The sequence below is a fragment of the Oryx dammah genome, unplaced genomic scaffold (genome assembly GCF_014754425.2).
Source record: "Oryx dammah isolate SB20612 unplaced genomic scaffold, SCBI_Odam_1.1 HiC_scaffold_9, whole genome shotgun sequence".
NCBI lineage: Eukaryota > Metazoa > Chordata > Mammalia > Artiodactyla > Bovidae > Oryx > Oryx dammah.
Window position 1 is genome coordinate 59,401,644 of NW_024070193.1, and position 13,101 is coordinate 59,414,744.

General features: G+C 42.6%; 1 protein-coding gene across 1 annotated transcript in view; it reads left to right on the top strand.

Moving 5' to 3' along the window:
• Positions 1-13,101, top strand: part of EGFR (epidermal growth factor receptor) — a 214,110-nt gene that overhangs the window by 154,398 nt on the left and 46,611 nt on the right. Inside the window, exons 9-15 of the mRNA XM_040246357.1 lie at positions 1,141-1,267; positions 1,362-1,435; positions 1,640-1,730; positions 3,968-4,167; positions 5,008-5,140; positions 7,699-7,789; positions 9,184-9,341. Coding sequence (XP_040102291.1) covers positions 1,141-1,267; positions 1,362-1,435; positions 1,640-1,730; positions 3,968-4,167; positions 5,008-5,140; positions 7,699-7,789; positions 9,184-9,341 — 874 coding nt within the window. The remainder of the gene's footprint in view (positions 1-1,140; positions 1,268-1,361; positions 1,436-1,639; positions 1,731-3,967; positions 4,168-5,007; positions 5,141-7,698; positions 7,790-9,183; positions 9,342-13,101) is intronic.

Consider the following 13,101-nt stretch of genomic DNA (forward strand, 5'->3'; position numbering starts at 1 on the left):
ATGTCCCTGGTGAGGCCTGGGGAAGGGAGGGGAGGACCTCACCCTGAACAATAAGATCTTCCATGATTATTCTTCAAAGTAAGATAAAGTCTGAAAGAGAGATACCAACAATTGCACTGTGAATTCTAGAAGTAGAGCCACAACAGAGAAATGGGCTTCGGAGGGAGATGACATTTAAGATGGAAATTAGGGAGTGAATGTAAATTAATAAATGAGCTCAGAGTGCAGGAAAAGGCATCTGAGATTTATGTCACAATAGGACAGAGATCAAAGCATGTGGCTTAAATAGGCCCTGCGGAAGAAAAGCAGTTTATCTGATAAGACTTATTATAGTATTCTTTATGATGTAATATCAGTTCAGTTCATTTCAGTTCAGTCACTCAGTCTTGTCCGACTCTCTGGGACCCCATAGACTACAGCTCACCAGGCCTCCCCCTCCATCGCCAACTCCCGGAGCCTACTCAAATTCATGTCCATCGCATCAGTGATGCCATGCTTGTGAACGGTTTTACTGATAGGACAATATTCGCAGCATAATAAGTGAAAAAAAAAAAAAACCTACATATGTGGTGTGATATAACCATGGAGGATAACTGGAAGGAAATTTTCTAAAATATCAAAGTTACACAATAGAATTTCTAGTCATTTTGTTCCTCTTTGTTCCGTGTTTTCAAGGTTTTCTTCCATGGATGCATCTTGCTATTTTAGTTAAAAAATTTATGCATACAGTTTCTGTCCATTAGAAACCTAAGCTGCAGCCCAGATGAGGGCGAGGGAAGGCATTGAGGGTTTAGTTGGGGCACACACGTGATCCCCGTGCAGTACCAACAGCCCAGGGGGCAGCTGTAGTGTAAAAGGAGCTGGAGTCCTCCGGGGCAACTGGACTCTGGCCAGGCGGGGAAAATTGAGGAGGAGAAGGCAAGTTCAGTGAGGACAGGCAGCATCTCCTGTACTGCAACCTCACACCCTGCTATGGCCCTGGTCCCTGGCGAGCCTGGCAGCGTTTGCTGCGTGGATGAACGACAGCACGGCAGCAACGGTTCCCGCGGCTGCACTTCTCTTCCTGCCCCCGTCTGCCTGAGGGACCACAGCTATTACTAATTCAATACATGTGAGTGGAATAAACACCTCTCTTTACAGTTTGTAACGGAATAGGAATCGGTGAGTTTAAAGACACACTTTCCATAAATGCTACAAACATTAAACACTTCAGAAACTGCACATCCATCAGTGGAGATCTTCATATCCTGCCAGTAGCATTTAGGGGGTAAGTAAAGATCAAGTTCCTGGTATACCAGAGAAAAATAGACTCTGCTCTTTTCACGGCAGGTTGTTACTGACGGCTCTGTTACTTGTTTCAGTGACTCCTTCACACGAACTGCACCTCTGGACCCGAAAGAACTGGACATTCTAAAAACTGTAAAAGAAATAACAGGTGCGTACCATTAAGTGTGTTAGTTGCTAAGTCGTGTCTGACTCTTTGTGACCCCATGGACTGTAGCCTCCAGGGTCCTCCGTCCATGGGATTTTTCCAGGCAAGAATACTGGAGTGGGTTGCCATTTCCTTCTCCAAATAATGTCTCATACAAAATAGAAATTTCTAAGTGGTATGTGTCTGAACTTTCCTTATGCTTTGTAGGGTTTTTGCTGATTCAGGCCTGGCCTGAAAACAGGACTGACCTCCATGCTTTTGAGAACCTGGAAATCATACGTGGCAGAACAAAGCAACAGTAAGTGGACCCCAGCCAAAGACTTGTAGAGTCTTTTCTTTTGAAGTAAAAGCTACTGAAGTGCTGCAGAGACACTACAGAGAGTCCCCCCATACCCTCACCTGGCTCCCTCGATGGTGACACCCTGCATCATCAGCATGGCTGTAACTGAACTGCAGGCTTTCTCGGATCTCGCCAGTTTTCCACGAACACTCTTTGTGTTCTGGTCAGCCCACACTGCAAGGGACAGTCATGTCTCCTTGGTCCCCTGCTGTTCATGATAGTTCCTCTGTCTTCCTTGTCTTTCATGGCTTTTGAAAAGTACTGGTCAGGCATTTGTAGGATGGCCAGTGTTTTCTCCTGATTTGATTGAGGTTTTGTACTTTGGGCAAGAATAGCACTAAGGCCACCAGCCCTCGTCAGCACCTCATTTTCAGGGGACCTGAGAGGCACTGAGCATGTCTTTCAGGATTTCTACTTTTCCAGCTCCAGCACACATACACACATGCACACACACACAAACACACACATGCGCGCACACACACATGCACGCACACACACGCATGCACACACACAAGCATCTTTAACATAATAAGGGTAATAATGAATTTTGTGGTGAGTCAAAGTTTGGGATTCTCTCATTCAACCTGCCTTGGAAAACATCTGGTTTTGAGAACTGTTTCCCATAATTGACACCTGAGAGGGCTACATAATACTGTGCAGTATAAAAGAAAATCAGAATATAGTGCATGTAAACTAAGCATCCCTTTCCAAAAATCATTCCAGCTTTGCATCTCTGATGCTAAACATGCAGCTAATATCACTTCCCAGAAAGGCCCTGTGCCCTGAGTTCTCAGGAATACTTCTTTTGATTAAAGTTCATATAGAGATGAGAGACTTAGGTCAGTTTTCTTGGGTGACTGGCATGTACCTCTCAGCTTAGTTTTAGGGTTTTAAACATAAAGCTGACTTTTTAATTTTTTTAATTTATAACATTTGCTGAGAAGCCCAGTGATACACAGTTCCTCCTGGGGAAGTGTGACCCCTGCCAGACCTCCCTGCAGGGAGGACCTCAGCTTTGTCCCCACTGGCGTGGCTCTCCTGAGCATGACTAAGGGAAGGGATAACTAAAAGCAGGGGTGCAGTTGAAGACACAGGAGTCAGACTGGGGGGGGGGGACGCAGAGAGGAAAGAGTGGGCAGAGAAAGAGAAACAAGGCGAAAGAGGAGTTTCCCGATTACACTTTACATTTTGTCACCTCGTGCCTTCATCATCAGCCTCTCTATTAGTGCTGTCTCAACTGGTCCGTTTCCCACCTTGGTGTTTAGGGAGCTTCCTAACAACGAACATCTCCTTCCTGTGGTTTCCCATCATTGCAAACAAGAGCCTCCTCCACGTGGTGTCCACGGTGGTCCAGGCTCTGCCTCTTTCTCCCTTCCCAGACCCCCGTCCCACCTTTCTGCTCCAGCAGCAGTGTGTGATCTCAGTGCCCGTCACGTGCTCCTCTGCGTGGAGGACTTCCTTCCTTTTAGTCGGAATATCTTCCAGCTGGTCATGTGATGAACACGTCCTGGTCCCCTTGTAGGAACCTAGCACAGGGTTGGGTAGAGAAGAAAATATCGTAGCTCCTGCTCTGGAGGTCCTGATGATCAGGCATCACCTCTTCCAGAGACCCTTCCTCAGACTTGTTTGGGTGCCCCTGCTCTTTGCCTCTGTGGTTCGCTCATCACCACTCCCATGGTACTGGGTTAAAAATGATTGTATCATCAGTAGACAAAGGGCTTTTTGAGAGCAAGACGCACATACTTAACCTAGAATTAGAATAAAATTAGTCACATGTTACCTCAAATATTTGTTCAATAAATGGTTGAATAGATGGATGGGTGGGTAGGTGGATGGATGGAAAGCTGAATCTATGATTTTTGAAGTATATTTGGATATTTGAAAAGGTAACATATTCTCAATTGCCAAGCAAAGTTAAAATGCAGTAAATAAATAATGACATTAATAAATTATTCGACCCCTAGTCTGCCACTAGAGTTAGAGATATTAAATGAACAAGGAACTAACTTTTCCCTGGAGGAACTTTAAAAACACTTGGAATTTTCCAAAGTTGCAGTCCAGACCTTCCATAACGTGACTTACATGACTACAACCTGGAAGGCAGTAGTAAAGCTACAGTGGAGGAGAAAAATGTTTTCGTTGATACTGTGCTGTCATAATTTTTCACAATATTATTTTTTTTCTCTTCAACTTAGTGGCCAGTTTTCTCTTGCGGTTGTCGGCCTGGATATAACATCCTTGGGATTACGCTCCCTCAAGGAGATAAGTGATGGCGATGTGATAATTTCAGGAAATCGAAACTTGTGCTATGCAAATACGATACACTGGAAAAAACTTTTTGGGACCTCAACTCAGAAAACCAAAATTTTAAACAACAGGAGTGATAAAGAGTGCAGTGAGTAATCACTTTGGTCGTTTGTGTAGATGGTTCTAACAGGTCATTTATTTTGATTTAGAATATTGAAAGGCTACTCCCAAACATTTAAATTACTTTCTACATTCCTAAGAAGCAAATTAAGGGAAATGTGTATATTCTTTTGTGACAGTCATCAGATTTTTTTCTAGATAATTCTCATCTCACAGGATAAATCTGCCTTGAAGTCTAGGCCATCAGTTATTGGTAATTTACAGAACAAAATTTAGTATTGATTATGGCATTTTAGCTGTGTGTTCCTCCCTACTCATTCCATCCCCAACGACTAAACACATTCACACACACACACACACACACACACACACACACACAGGAAAGGGTGAACATTTCACACTGGCATTTCCAGATCCGAGTTCACAGCCATAGTCAGCTGTTGAAGTGGTGCCTGCACCTGTGCTGAGATCCTGGCCACCGGCAGAAGCAGAGCCGTGTTCATATCCCAGCTTGAGCCCTTCCTAGCTTTGAGACAGTCATCAGTTTACTTAAATCTCTGGGCTTTATCTTCCTCATCGATGAAATGGAGGCAATAATGATTCTCACACCATAGTGCAATTAAGAGAACTGGTGAAGTTCTGGGTGTCTTCCCGGTTCTGTGCCCCGTACATGCATGGCAAGGACCCTCACGCTTTCGGCTCCTGCAGCTCTGACAAGCTCCATCTAGATACGCTTGGCACCTGGCAGCAAAGGGGCCTTGTGGCGGGCCTCCGGAAGCCCTCATGTCACTGCTTCTCCCGGGGGCACTGGCGTACGTTTGTGGCCACTGTTCTTTGTCTGACCATGGGACTCACCCTGTATTCTCAGAGGCCACGGGCCATATCTGTCACCCACTGTGCTCATCAGAGGGCTGCTGGGGACCTGGACCCAAATACTGCGTGTCCTGCCAGAACTTCAGTCGTGGCAAGGAGTGTGTGGGAAAGTGCAACATTCTAGAGGGGTAAGAGGTTTTTTTTTTTTAATTTTTTTTAATTGCTTTGTTTTGATTTAAAAATAAGACTTAGGATTGTTTTATAAGTGTATAGTTAATCAGTCTGATTATTTTCCTTTATTTTCTTTTCCTTTTTGTTTGTTGACAGTTGTTTTGTGTGTGTGTGTGTGTGTGTGTGTGTGTGTGTATAGTGTTATTTAGTTAGTTAGTTGTTTTTGGTTGTGCTGGGTCTCCGTTGCTGCTCGCAGGCTTTCTCTAGTTGCAAGAAGCAGGGGCTACTCTTCGCGGTGGCATCTGTTGTTGCAGAGCACAGGCTCCAGAGCTCCGGCTCAGTCATTGTGGCACACAGGCTGAGCTGCTTCACAGCATGTGGGATCTTTCCAGACCAGGAATCGAACTGGTGTCCCCTGTGTTGCAAGGCAGACTCTCAACCACTCGACTACCAGGGAAGCCCTGTTGACAATTGTTAATCACAAAAGGAAATGAAAAAACATTTTTCATTACTTAATCCAACCCAATTTATAGAGTCTCTTTATCTGGAAATTTATTTTTCTAAGCTGCACAAAGTTCCCAAGACAAATAGAACGGTCTTCCATGGTTCAGACGACCAAGACCGTGGCCATTAGTTGTATCCTTGAATCACAGCATTCCTGCTGTGTCAAAACACAGCTCCAGGTTAATTTTTGTTTATGTTCAAGACACACTGAACAGTGCAAATAACTTTAAATAGAACCATGGACAAAGAAATAAACAGTTTGTATAACATTTGTTGAGTTTATTGCAGTCAATAAAAAGTATAGTCTGTTGAATCTGTGGGAATTTTGATACTGAGAAAGGCTTTGAATGATCTCAAATAGTGACTAAAATAAATGAACAGGAAAACGTAAGGATAGCAACTGGAAGAGGCAATTTTTAAAAAATAAAGAAAAAGAGAAATTTTGTGATGAAGAAGAAGATAGGAGTTACAGATAGCTCTAGGAAAGTTTCCTTTCTGTTTCACTATCAGGGCCTGGACTACAGCTCAGCTCAGAAATACTCAGAAGCAGGATGAATTCAATTCAACAGGACTCCTTTAGCTGATAGGCTCAGTAACCTAACAGAGTAACTTGCATAATCAATAGTATTGTTTCAATAAGTAAGAAATACTGGTGCAATCCTTACAGCTGCAAACAGATGCTGAGCTCATGTTTTCAGTGTTCAGTTCTCTTTGAAGGGGCTTCCCCAGTGGCTCAGATGGTAAAGAATTTGCCTGCAGTGTGGTAGACCCGGGTTCCATCCCTACGTCAGGAAGATCCCCTGGAGAAGGGAATGGCTACCCATTCCAGTAGTCTTGCCTGGAGAATCCCATGAACAGAGGAGCCTGGTAGGCTACAGTCCATGGGGTCGCAAAGAGTCGGACAAAACTGACTAACACTTTCAACATTTTTCTCTTTGAAGCCAACAAGGTAATTAAAACAGCCTTGGCAGCGGTGCCTGGGTCTTCCTATTAGAGAATCCTGGTGTCCAGCAGCACCTTCTCTGTTTGCAAAACTGGCCCCGACCCAAGAAGCAGCACAGGGAAAAGTCATGTGGCTCGTTTGGTTTAATTGATGCTGACTGCCTGAGAGGACTCGTGGAACATATCTTTGGGTGTGAACACTTCTTGTTCACTGCCTAGTTAACTACCAGTAGTCTTCAGAGCTGCCCACATCTACCATGTCTTTTCAATCAAACATCAGCTTCTCAAGTAATTATTTATTTATTTAAGTTTTGATTGCACTGGGTCTTCACTGTTGTGCACGGGCTTTCTCTGGTTACAAAGAGTGGGGACTGCTTTCTAGTCGTGTTGCTCAGCTTTTCATTGCGGTGGCTTTTCTTGTTGCAGAGCACAGGCTCTACGTGCACCGACTTCAGCAGTTGCAGCATGCAGGCTCAATAGTTGTGGCTCATGGGCTTAGTTGCTCTGTGGCATGTGGAATCTTCCCAGATCAGGGATTTTAACCATGTCCTTTCATTGGCAGGCAGATTTCTCTCCACTTTACCACCAAGGAAGTCCCAATCTATCCATTTTTGAAGAATGGTTAAAATAGTCCAAGCGAAATATTTCATACCTGTGTTCCATTCTTACTGTTTTTAGTAATAACCATTAAGGAAACTTTAATAGCTCTCTTTCTCTTTCCCAGGTGTTGGTCTAGTTACCATTTCTTTGCAGCTTAACTTAAATATCCATGAATCTGATACAGGACGGGGTGCCTTTTAAGGACTATTATCTTCTTTTCTCCCATGTGTTGGCTTATCTAATACTCAGAGACTGCCTGTAGAAAAAGTGTAGAGAAGCTGTTTTGATTATAAATGAAGCTGATGCTTTGTTCTAGAAGATGACTGAAGATTCAGCGGACAGAATCACTTTATTATATTAAAGTATAGTCCTAGTTTCCCAGACGTTTGACTTTTACATAAAATTGTTTTGTCTTTCTAAGAGAGCTGATTGGTGTCACCTGAACCTTCAGACAGGTGAACCCAGACAGCGTTTGGAAGCAGGGTCTGTAGGGATGCTGCTGACCAGTTTCCTGTCTTCCTCCTGTCAGAGAGCCCAGGGAGTTCGTGGAGAACTCCGAGTGTGTGCAGTGCCATCCCGAATGCCTGCCCCAGGCCATGAATGTGACCTGCACTGGACGCGTAAGGAGCATGTTTGATGTTACCCCCATGCATCAGCTGCAGACCCGCAAGGATGACCCACCACCATCACCCTGTGGCTGCTAGACCGCCATCCAGCCCACTCCCCACGCTTGAGCCAGTCCCGCCCCGTCTCACAGCCATCAGGGGCTATGACTGAGGGGAGGTCGGCATGTGGCCTGCCTGGCTCGGGCATTCATCTTCTCTGTCCAACCCTCAGATGCACGTGCTGATGTCTGGTCTCAGACCACAGATCAGGGCACTGTGAACAGGGTACACTGACCACCAGCCTTCACTGTTCCTGACATCTGCCACCACTGCTTTCTCATCTTAATCAAACGTTACCACATTCTTATTTAACATTAGTTTATAGTTATTTGAAGGAGGTTTTTTAAATCACATAGAAAAAATTTCAAAATTCAGCTTCATATCTACATGTTCAGTAATATTTTAGAGAGTGTAAGTGAGAATGAGGATTCCTCTCACACCAATGTGTTCATGTTGTTAATTCTCAGTATTACTTATATGAGGAGCTCTATTTGGATTTGAGCTTCAACAGTCATATCTAAATCTACTGATGGAAAATGTTTTTCAGAAGTTCTCTGAATCAGACAGATGACGATAAGTTTTGAGGTACAAGCTGCCAAAATAGCCAGTTACAAAGTAAACCACTGGTTTTTAGGTTAGTGTTGGGTTAACTTTTCATCCGTAAAATAAAATAATTGGTGATATTGATCGACTTAGTCATCTGATTGTTCTCGCTCTGGGAACACTCAGTCTTTGAGACATAAGGGTGCTTAGCCAACAGGCAGACCCTTCCTAGCCACCTTACTTCAGCCCTTGTGAAGTGTGTGGATGCAACCCAAGCCACCCTAATGTATTGACAAGTTTAACAAACAGAACCAAATTTATCACAGTACAGTTAATTATGTAGCTACTTGCTACCTTCTCAACACTGGGGAAACGCCGGTGTGCATTTGCTTAGCTTTGCCTTGGCAAGCACAGCTTCCCACAGAAGCCCCTCAACTTCAAGCATGATTCACAAGGAAGCCCATCTGAACGATAAGGATTTGAATACACATGTAGACCAGTCAATGTTTTAACAGGGAAAAATGCCCACAAGGTATGAAGTAAAATCCAGTAAAACACACAGTTCAGTTTCTTTTAATGTTTTCATATACAATACACATTTAAAGTCAGGAAGGCTTTGTTTTCACCTGTTAACAGTGGTCACATCAGGCAAGACACAGTCAGAGAAGAATTCGTCCACTTGAAGAATTTCTACATTGTTTGATTTTGGTGGGGGTAATATATATTTCAAGTAAAAAGTTACTTCATTCTGAAAGACACGTACATAAATATTTGATTTATGAAATGGTGTTTCTGCCTCGGTGCAGGGACCAGGCAACTGTGTAAAGTGTACCCACTACATCGATGGCCCTCACTGCGTCAAGACCTGCCCTGCTGGGATCGCGGGGGAGAACGGCACCCTGATCTGGAAGTTTGCAGACGCCAGTCACGTGTGTCACCTGTGCCACCCCAACTGCACCTACGGGTGAGTCCGGGGACTCTGGGTCTGCGAGAGGAAGCTCACACTCATAAACTGAAAACAGTTTCCAAGCTGCCCAGGCAGTAAAGTACAGAGGTTTGTGTTAGAGCCGGTCCCTCTGGGTGTTCTGGCCCTACGGCCACGGCAGCAGCAGTGAAAAACTCGCGGGGGTAACAGTGCTCACCAGAAGGCCTCTCAGCGTCTCCAGGCGTGATTCATGCCAGGGCTCTGCTCTGCTGTGCCAGCAAGTCCAAACAAGAGTAAGGGACAGGTGGGATGAAGACAGAGGTCCTACCCTATCCTCAAAGGTTTCTACACATCTTTCCAGATGACTGGGATTCCTGTGGGAATCCTTATTGTTTTACAATTAATGGAAGATAACATTGCCTAGAATGTTCCTTGAAGAAACTTTTTCTTTTACCTAGTTGATTGCTAAATTGTTAATAGGTAGGGTAAAACTGTTCTCACTACAATTAGCACTCTGAACATTTGTATCTTGTTTACTAAAATAATAAATTTGGCAATGAAACTAGACTACTTCTAGAAATCAGAAGGAAAAGTTGAGTTCTCCTATATAGTTCATATTCCCTTCTATCTCTCAGTCCTCCACCTTATTTAGAATCATTACTCTTCTCCAGAGCCATCTCTTACTAGCTCTGTGGCCTTCTGAAAGTGTATTAACCTGTCTGTGCCTTGCTTTTCTCATCTGTAAATTACGTTAATACTACTGTGTTGCTCACAGAATTTCTGTGATCTTGATTAATACACATAATGTACTTCAATGGTGCCTGGCACACATGCGTGCTCAATCAAGGATTGCACAAAAGGAGGCGTGGGGCTGCTGGTGGTGGTTATGATGTTCATAAGGAGTGGTGGTGCCAGTGTTGGTGGTTGTGATGGTGGTAATTGTGATTGTGATAAGGATTAGTGTTATGAAGGGATGCACAACCTTCCAATTAGACTTCCAAAAATCAAGAGTCTTGAAAATTTTCCAAATATGTCCTAATATTTTAACTGTATTTGTATGTACAAAAATGGTCATAATGACCCAGATAATCATGATGGTGTGATCACTCACCTAGAGCCAGACATCCTGGAGTGTGAAGTCAAGTGGGCCTTAGGAAGCATCACTAGGAACAAAACTAGCGGAGGTGATAGAATTTCAGCTAAGCAATTTCAGATCCTAAAAGATGATGCTGTTAAAGTGCTGGGTTCAATATGCCAGCAAATCTGGAAAACTCAGCAGTGGCCACAGGACCGGAAAAAGTCAGTTTCCCAGTTGTTTTCCCAAAGAAAAACAATGCCCAAGAATGTTCAAACCACTGCACAATTGCACTCATTTCACATGCTAGCAAGGTAATACTCAAAATCTTTCAAGTAAGGCTTCAAAAGTATGTGAACCAAGAACTCCCAGATGTACAAGCTAAAAAGCAAAGGAACCAGAGATCAAATTGCCAACATCGACTGGATCATAGAAAAAGCAAGAGAATTCCAGAAAAACATCTACTTCTGCTTCATTGACTACACTAAAGCCTTTGACTATGTGCATCGCAGCAAACTGGAAAATTCTGAAAGAGATGGGAACACCAGACCACCTTACCTACTTTCTGAGAAACCTGTATGCAGGTCAAGAAGCAACAATTAGAACTGGACATGGAACAATGAACTGGTTCAAAATTGGAAAAGGAGTATACCAAGGTTATATATTGTCACTCTGCTTATTTAACTTGCATGAAGACTACATCATGTGAAATGCCAGGCTGGATGAAGCTCACACTGGAATCAAGATTGCCAGGAGAAATGTCAATAACCTCAGATTTGCAGATAACATCACCCTAATGGCAGAAAAGGAAGAGGAACTAAAGAGCCTCTTGATGAAAGTGAAACAGGAGAGTGAAAAAGTTGGCTTAAAACTCAACATTCAGAAAATGAAGATCATGGCATCTGGCCCCATCATTTCATGTCAAATAGATAGGGAAAAAATGGAAAGAGTAACAAATTTTATTTTCTTGGGCTCCAGAATCACTGTAGACGGTGACTGCAGCCCTGAAATTAAAAGATGCTTGTTGCTTGGAATAAAAGCTATGACCAACCTAGACAGTGTATGAAAAAGCAGAGAGCACTTTGCTGAAAGGTCTATATAGTCAAAGCTATTGTTTTTCCAGTAGTCATGTACAGATGTGAGAACTGAACCATAAAGAAGGTTGAGTGCTGAAGAACTGATGCTTTTGAATGGTGGTGTTGGAGAAGACTCTTGAAAGTCCCTTGGACAGCAAGGAGATCAAACCAGTCAATCCTAAGGGAAATTAATCCTGAATATTTATTGAAAGGACTGCTGCTGAAGCTGAACCTCCTATACTTTGGCCACCAGTTGCAAAGAGCCAACCCATTGGAAAAGACCCTGATGCTGGGGAAGATTGAGCGCAGGAGGAGAAGGGGGTGTAAGAGGATGAGATGTTGGATGGCATTCCTAACTCAAGAGATAGTGAAGGACAGAGAAGCCTGGTATGCTGCAGTCCATAGAGTTACAAAGAGTCAGAGGCAACTAAGCAACTGAACAACAGCAAATATGGAGGAGTCTGGGCCTGGAGACAAGTGATTTGGAAATGACTTGCACCCTGGTCAATTTCCATAATTTAACCTTCTTCAGTTTCAGCTGTTACAGGGGTAAATGGAAGGGTACCATCTCTCCATGACCCTGTAGTCCAGGAATTTCAGTCCTGGGTGACTGAAAAGTAATCCCAGCAACAGGTAGGAAGTCTAGGCATCTCCTATGTGGTTTACATAGATTGTCTTCCCCTTCTAATGTTAGTCTAGCCTACTGGTGTGTTCCAAGTGACCTGGAGTACTTTACCAAGCTTAGCATCCAAAATCCCCACTAAAACCAGTAAGTTAATTTGACTAGGGCTAACATTTTTATAATATTTTGTATTTCCAGTCAGGAAACAATAATTTCTTCATATATTCAGATGTTTCTTTTTATATTTCAGTTAAGTTTTCCAGTTTTGTTCTTTCATGTTCCGTTTGTATTACATTTGCTATTGTGAAATGGTCCTTACTTAGAGTATATCTTCTAATTTATTATTTCTAATAAATAAGATAGCTGTTGATTGATTTGGTGGAGGTGTATAGTCATCTCATATTGATGGTCTTTATTGAACTTCCTTTGAAATTAATGTTTTAGTTCATGTTCTTGAAGTTTCGGGAAAACAATCATATTGTCTCCAGTAATGATATCTTCATCTCTTTTCCAAAAGTTTCAAATCATATTACAAAGGCCAGAATTTCTAGAATAATGTGAGATACAATAGTAGTGGATATCCGAGTTTTATATCTGATGATTGTGGGAATGGCTATAATAAATCACCATTAAGAACATTATTTGCTGTTACTGTGAGTTACTATCTTGTTCAAGAAACAGTTATCTACAGTTATTCCTACTTTTGAACTATTTTTGTTAATCCAGAATGAATTTTGAATTTTACCAGACCCCTCCTTGGCAGCAATTTTAAGATTTTTCATATTTTTCCCTTTGGATATATCAACATGCTGTTATATTGAGTAATTTGCAAACTCTACAAAGCATAATATAAATGATAGTGTGCTAGCTTCTCATTCAATCTATATTTTTCATATTTCTCCATAATAAGGAATTTTGGAACAGATTCTCTTAAATAGAATTATATTACCCACTAAAATATATTTCTCCTATTTTTTTCCATCTTTTGGAAATAACTGTATTTATGTATGTGTCTGTGAAGATGTA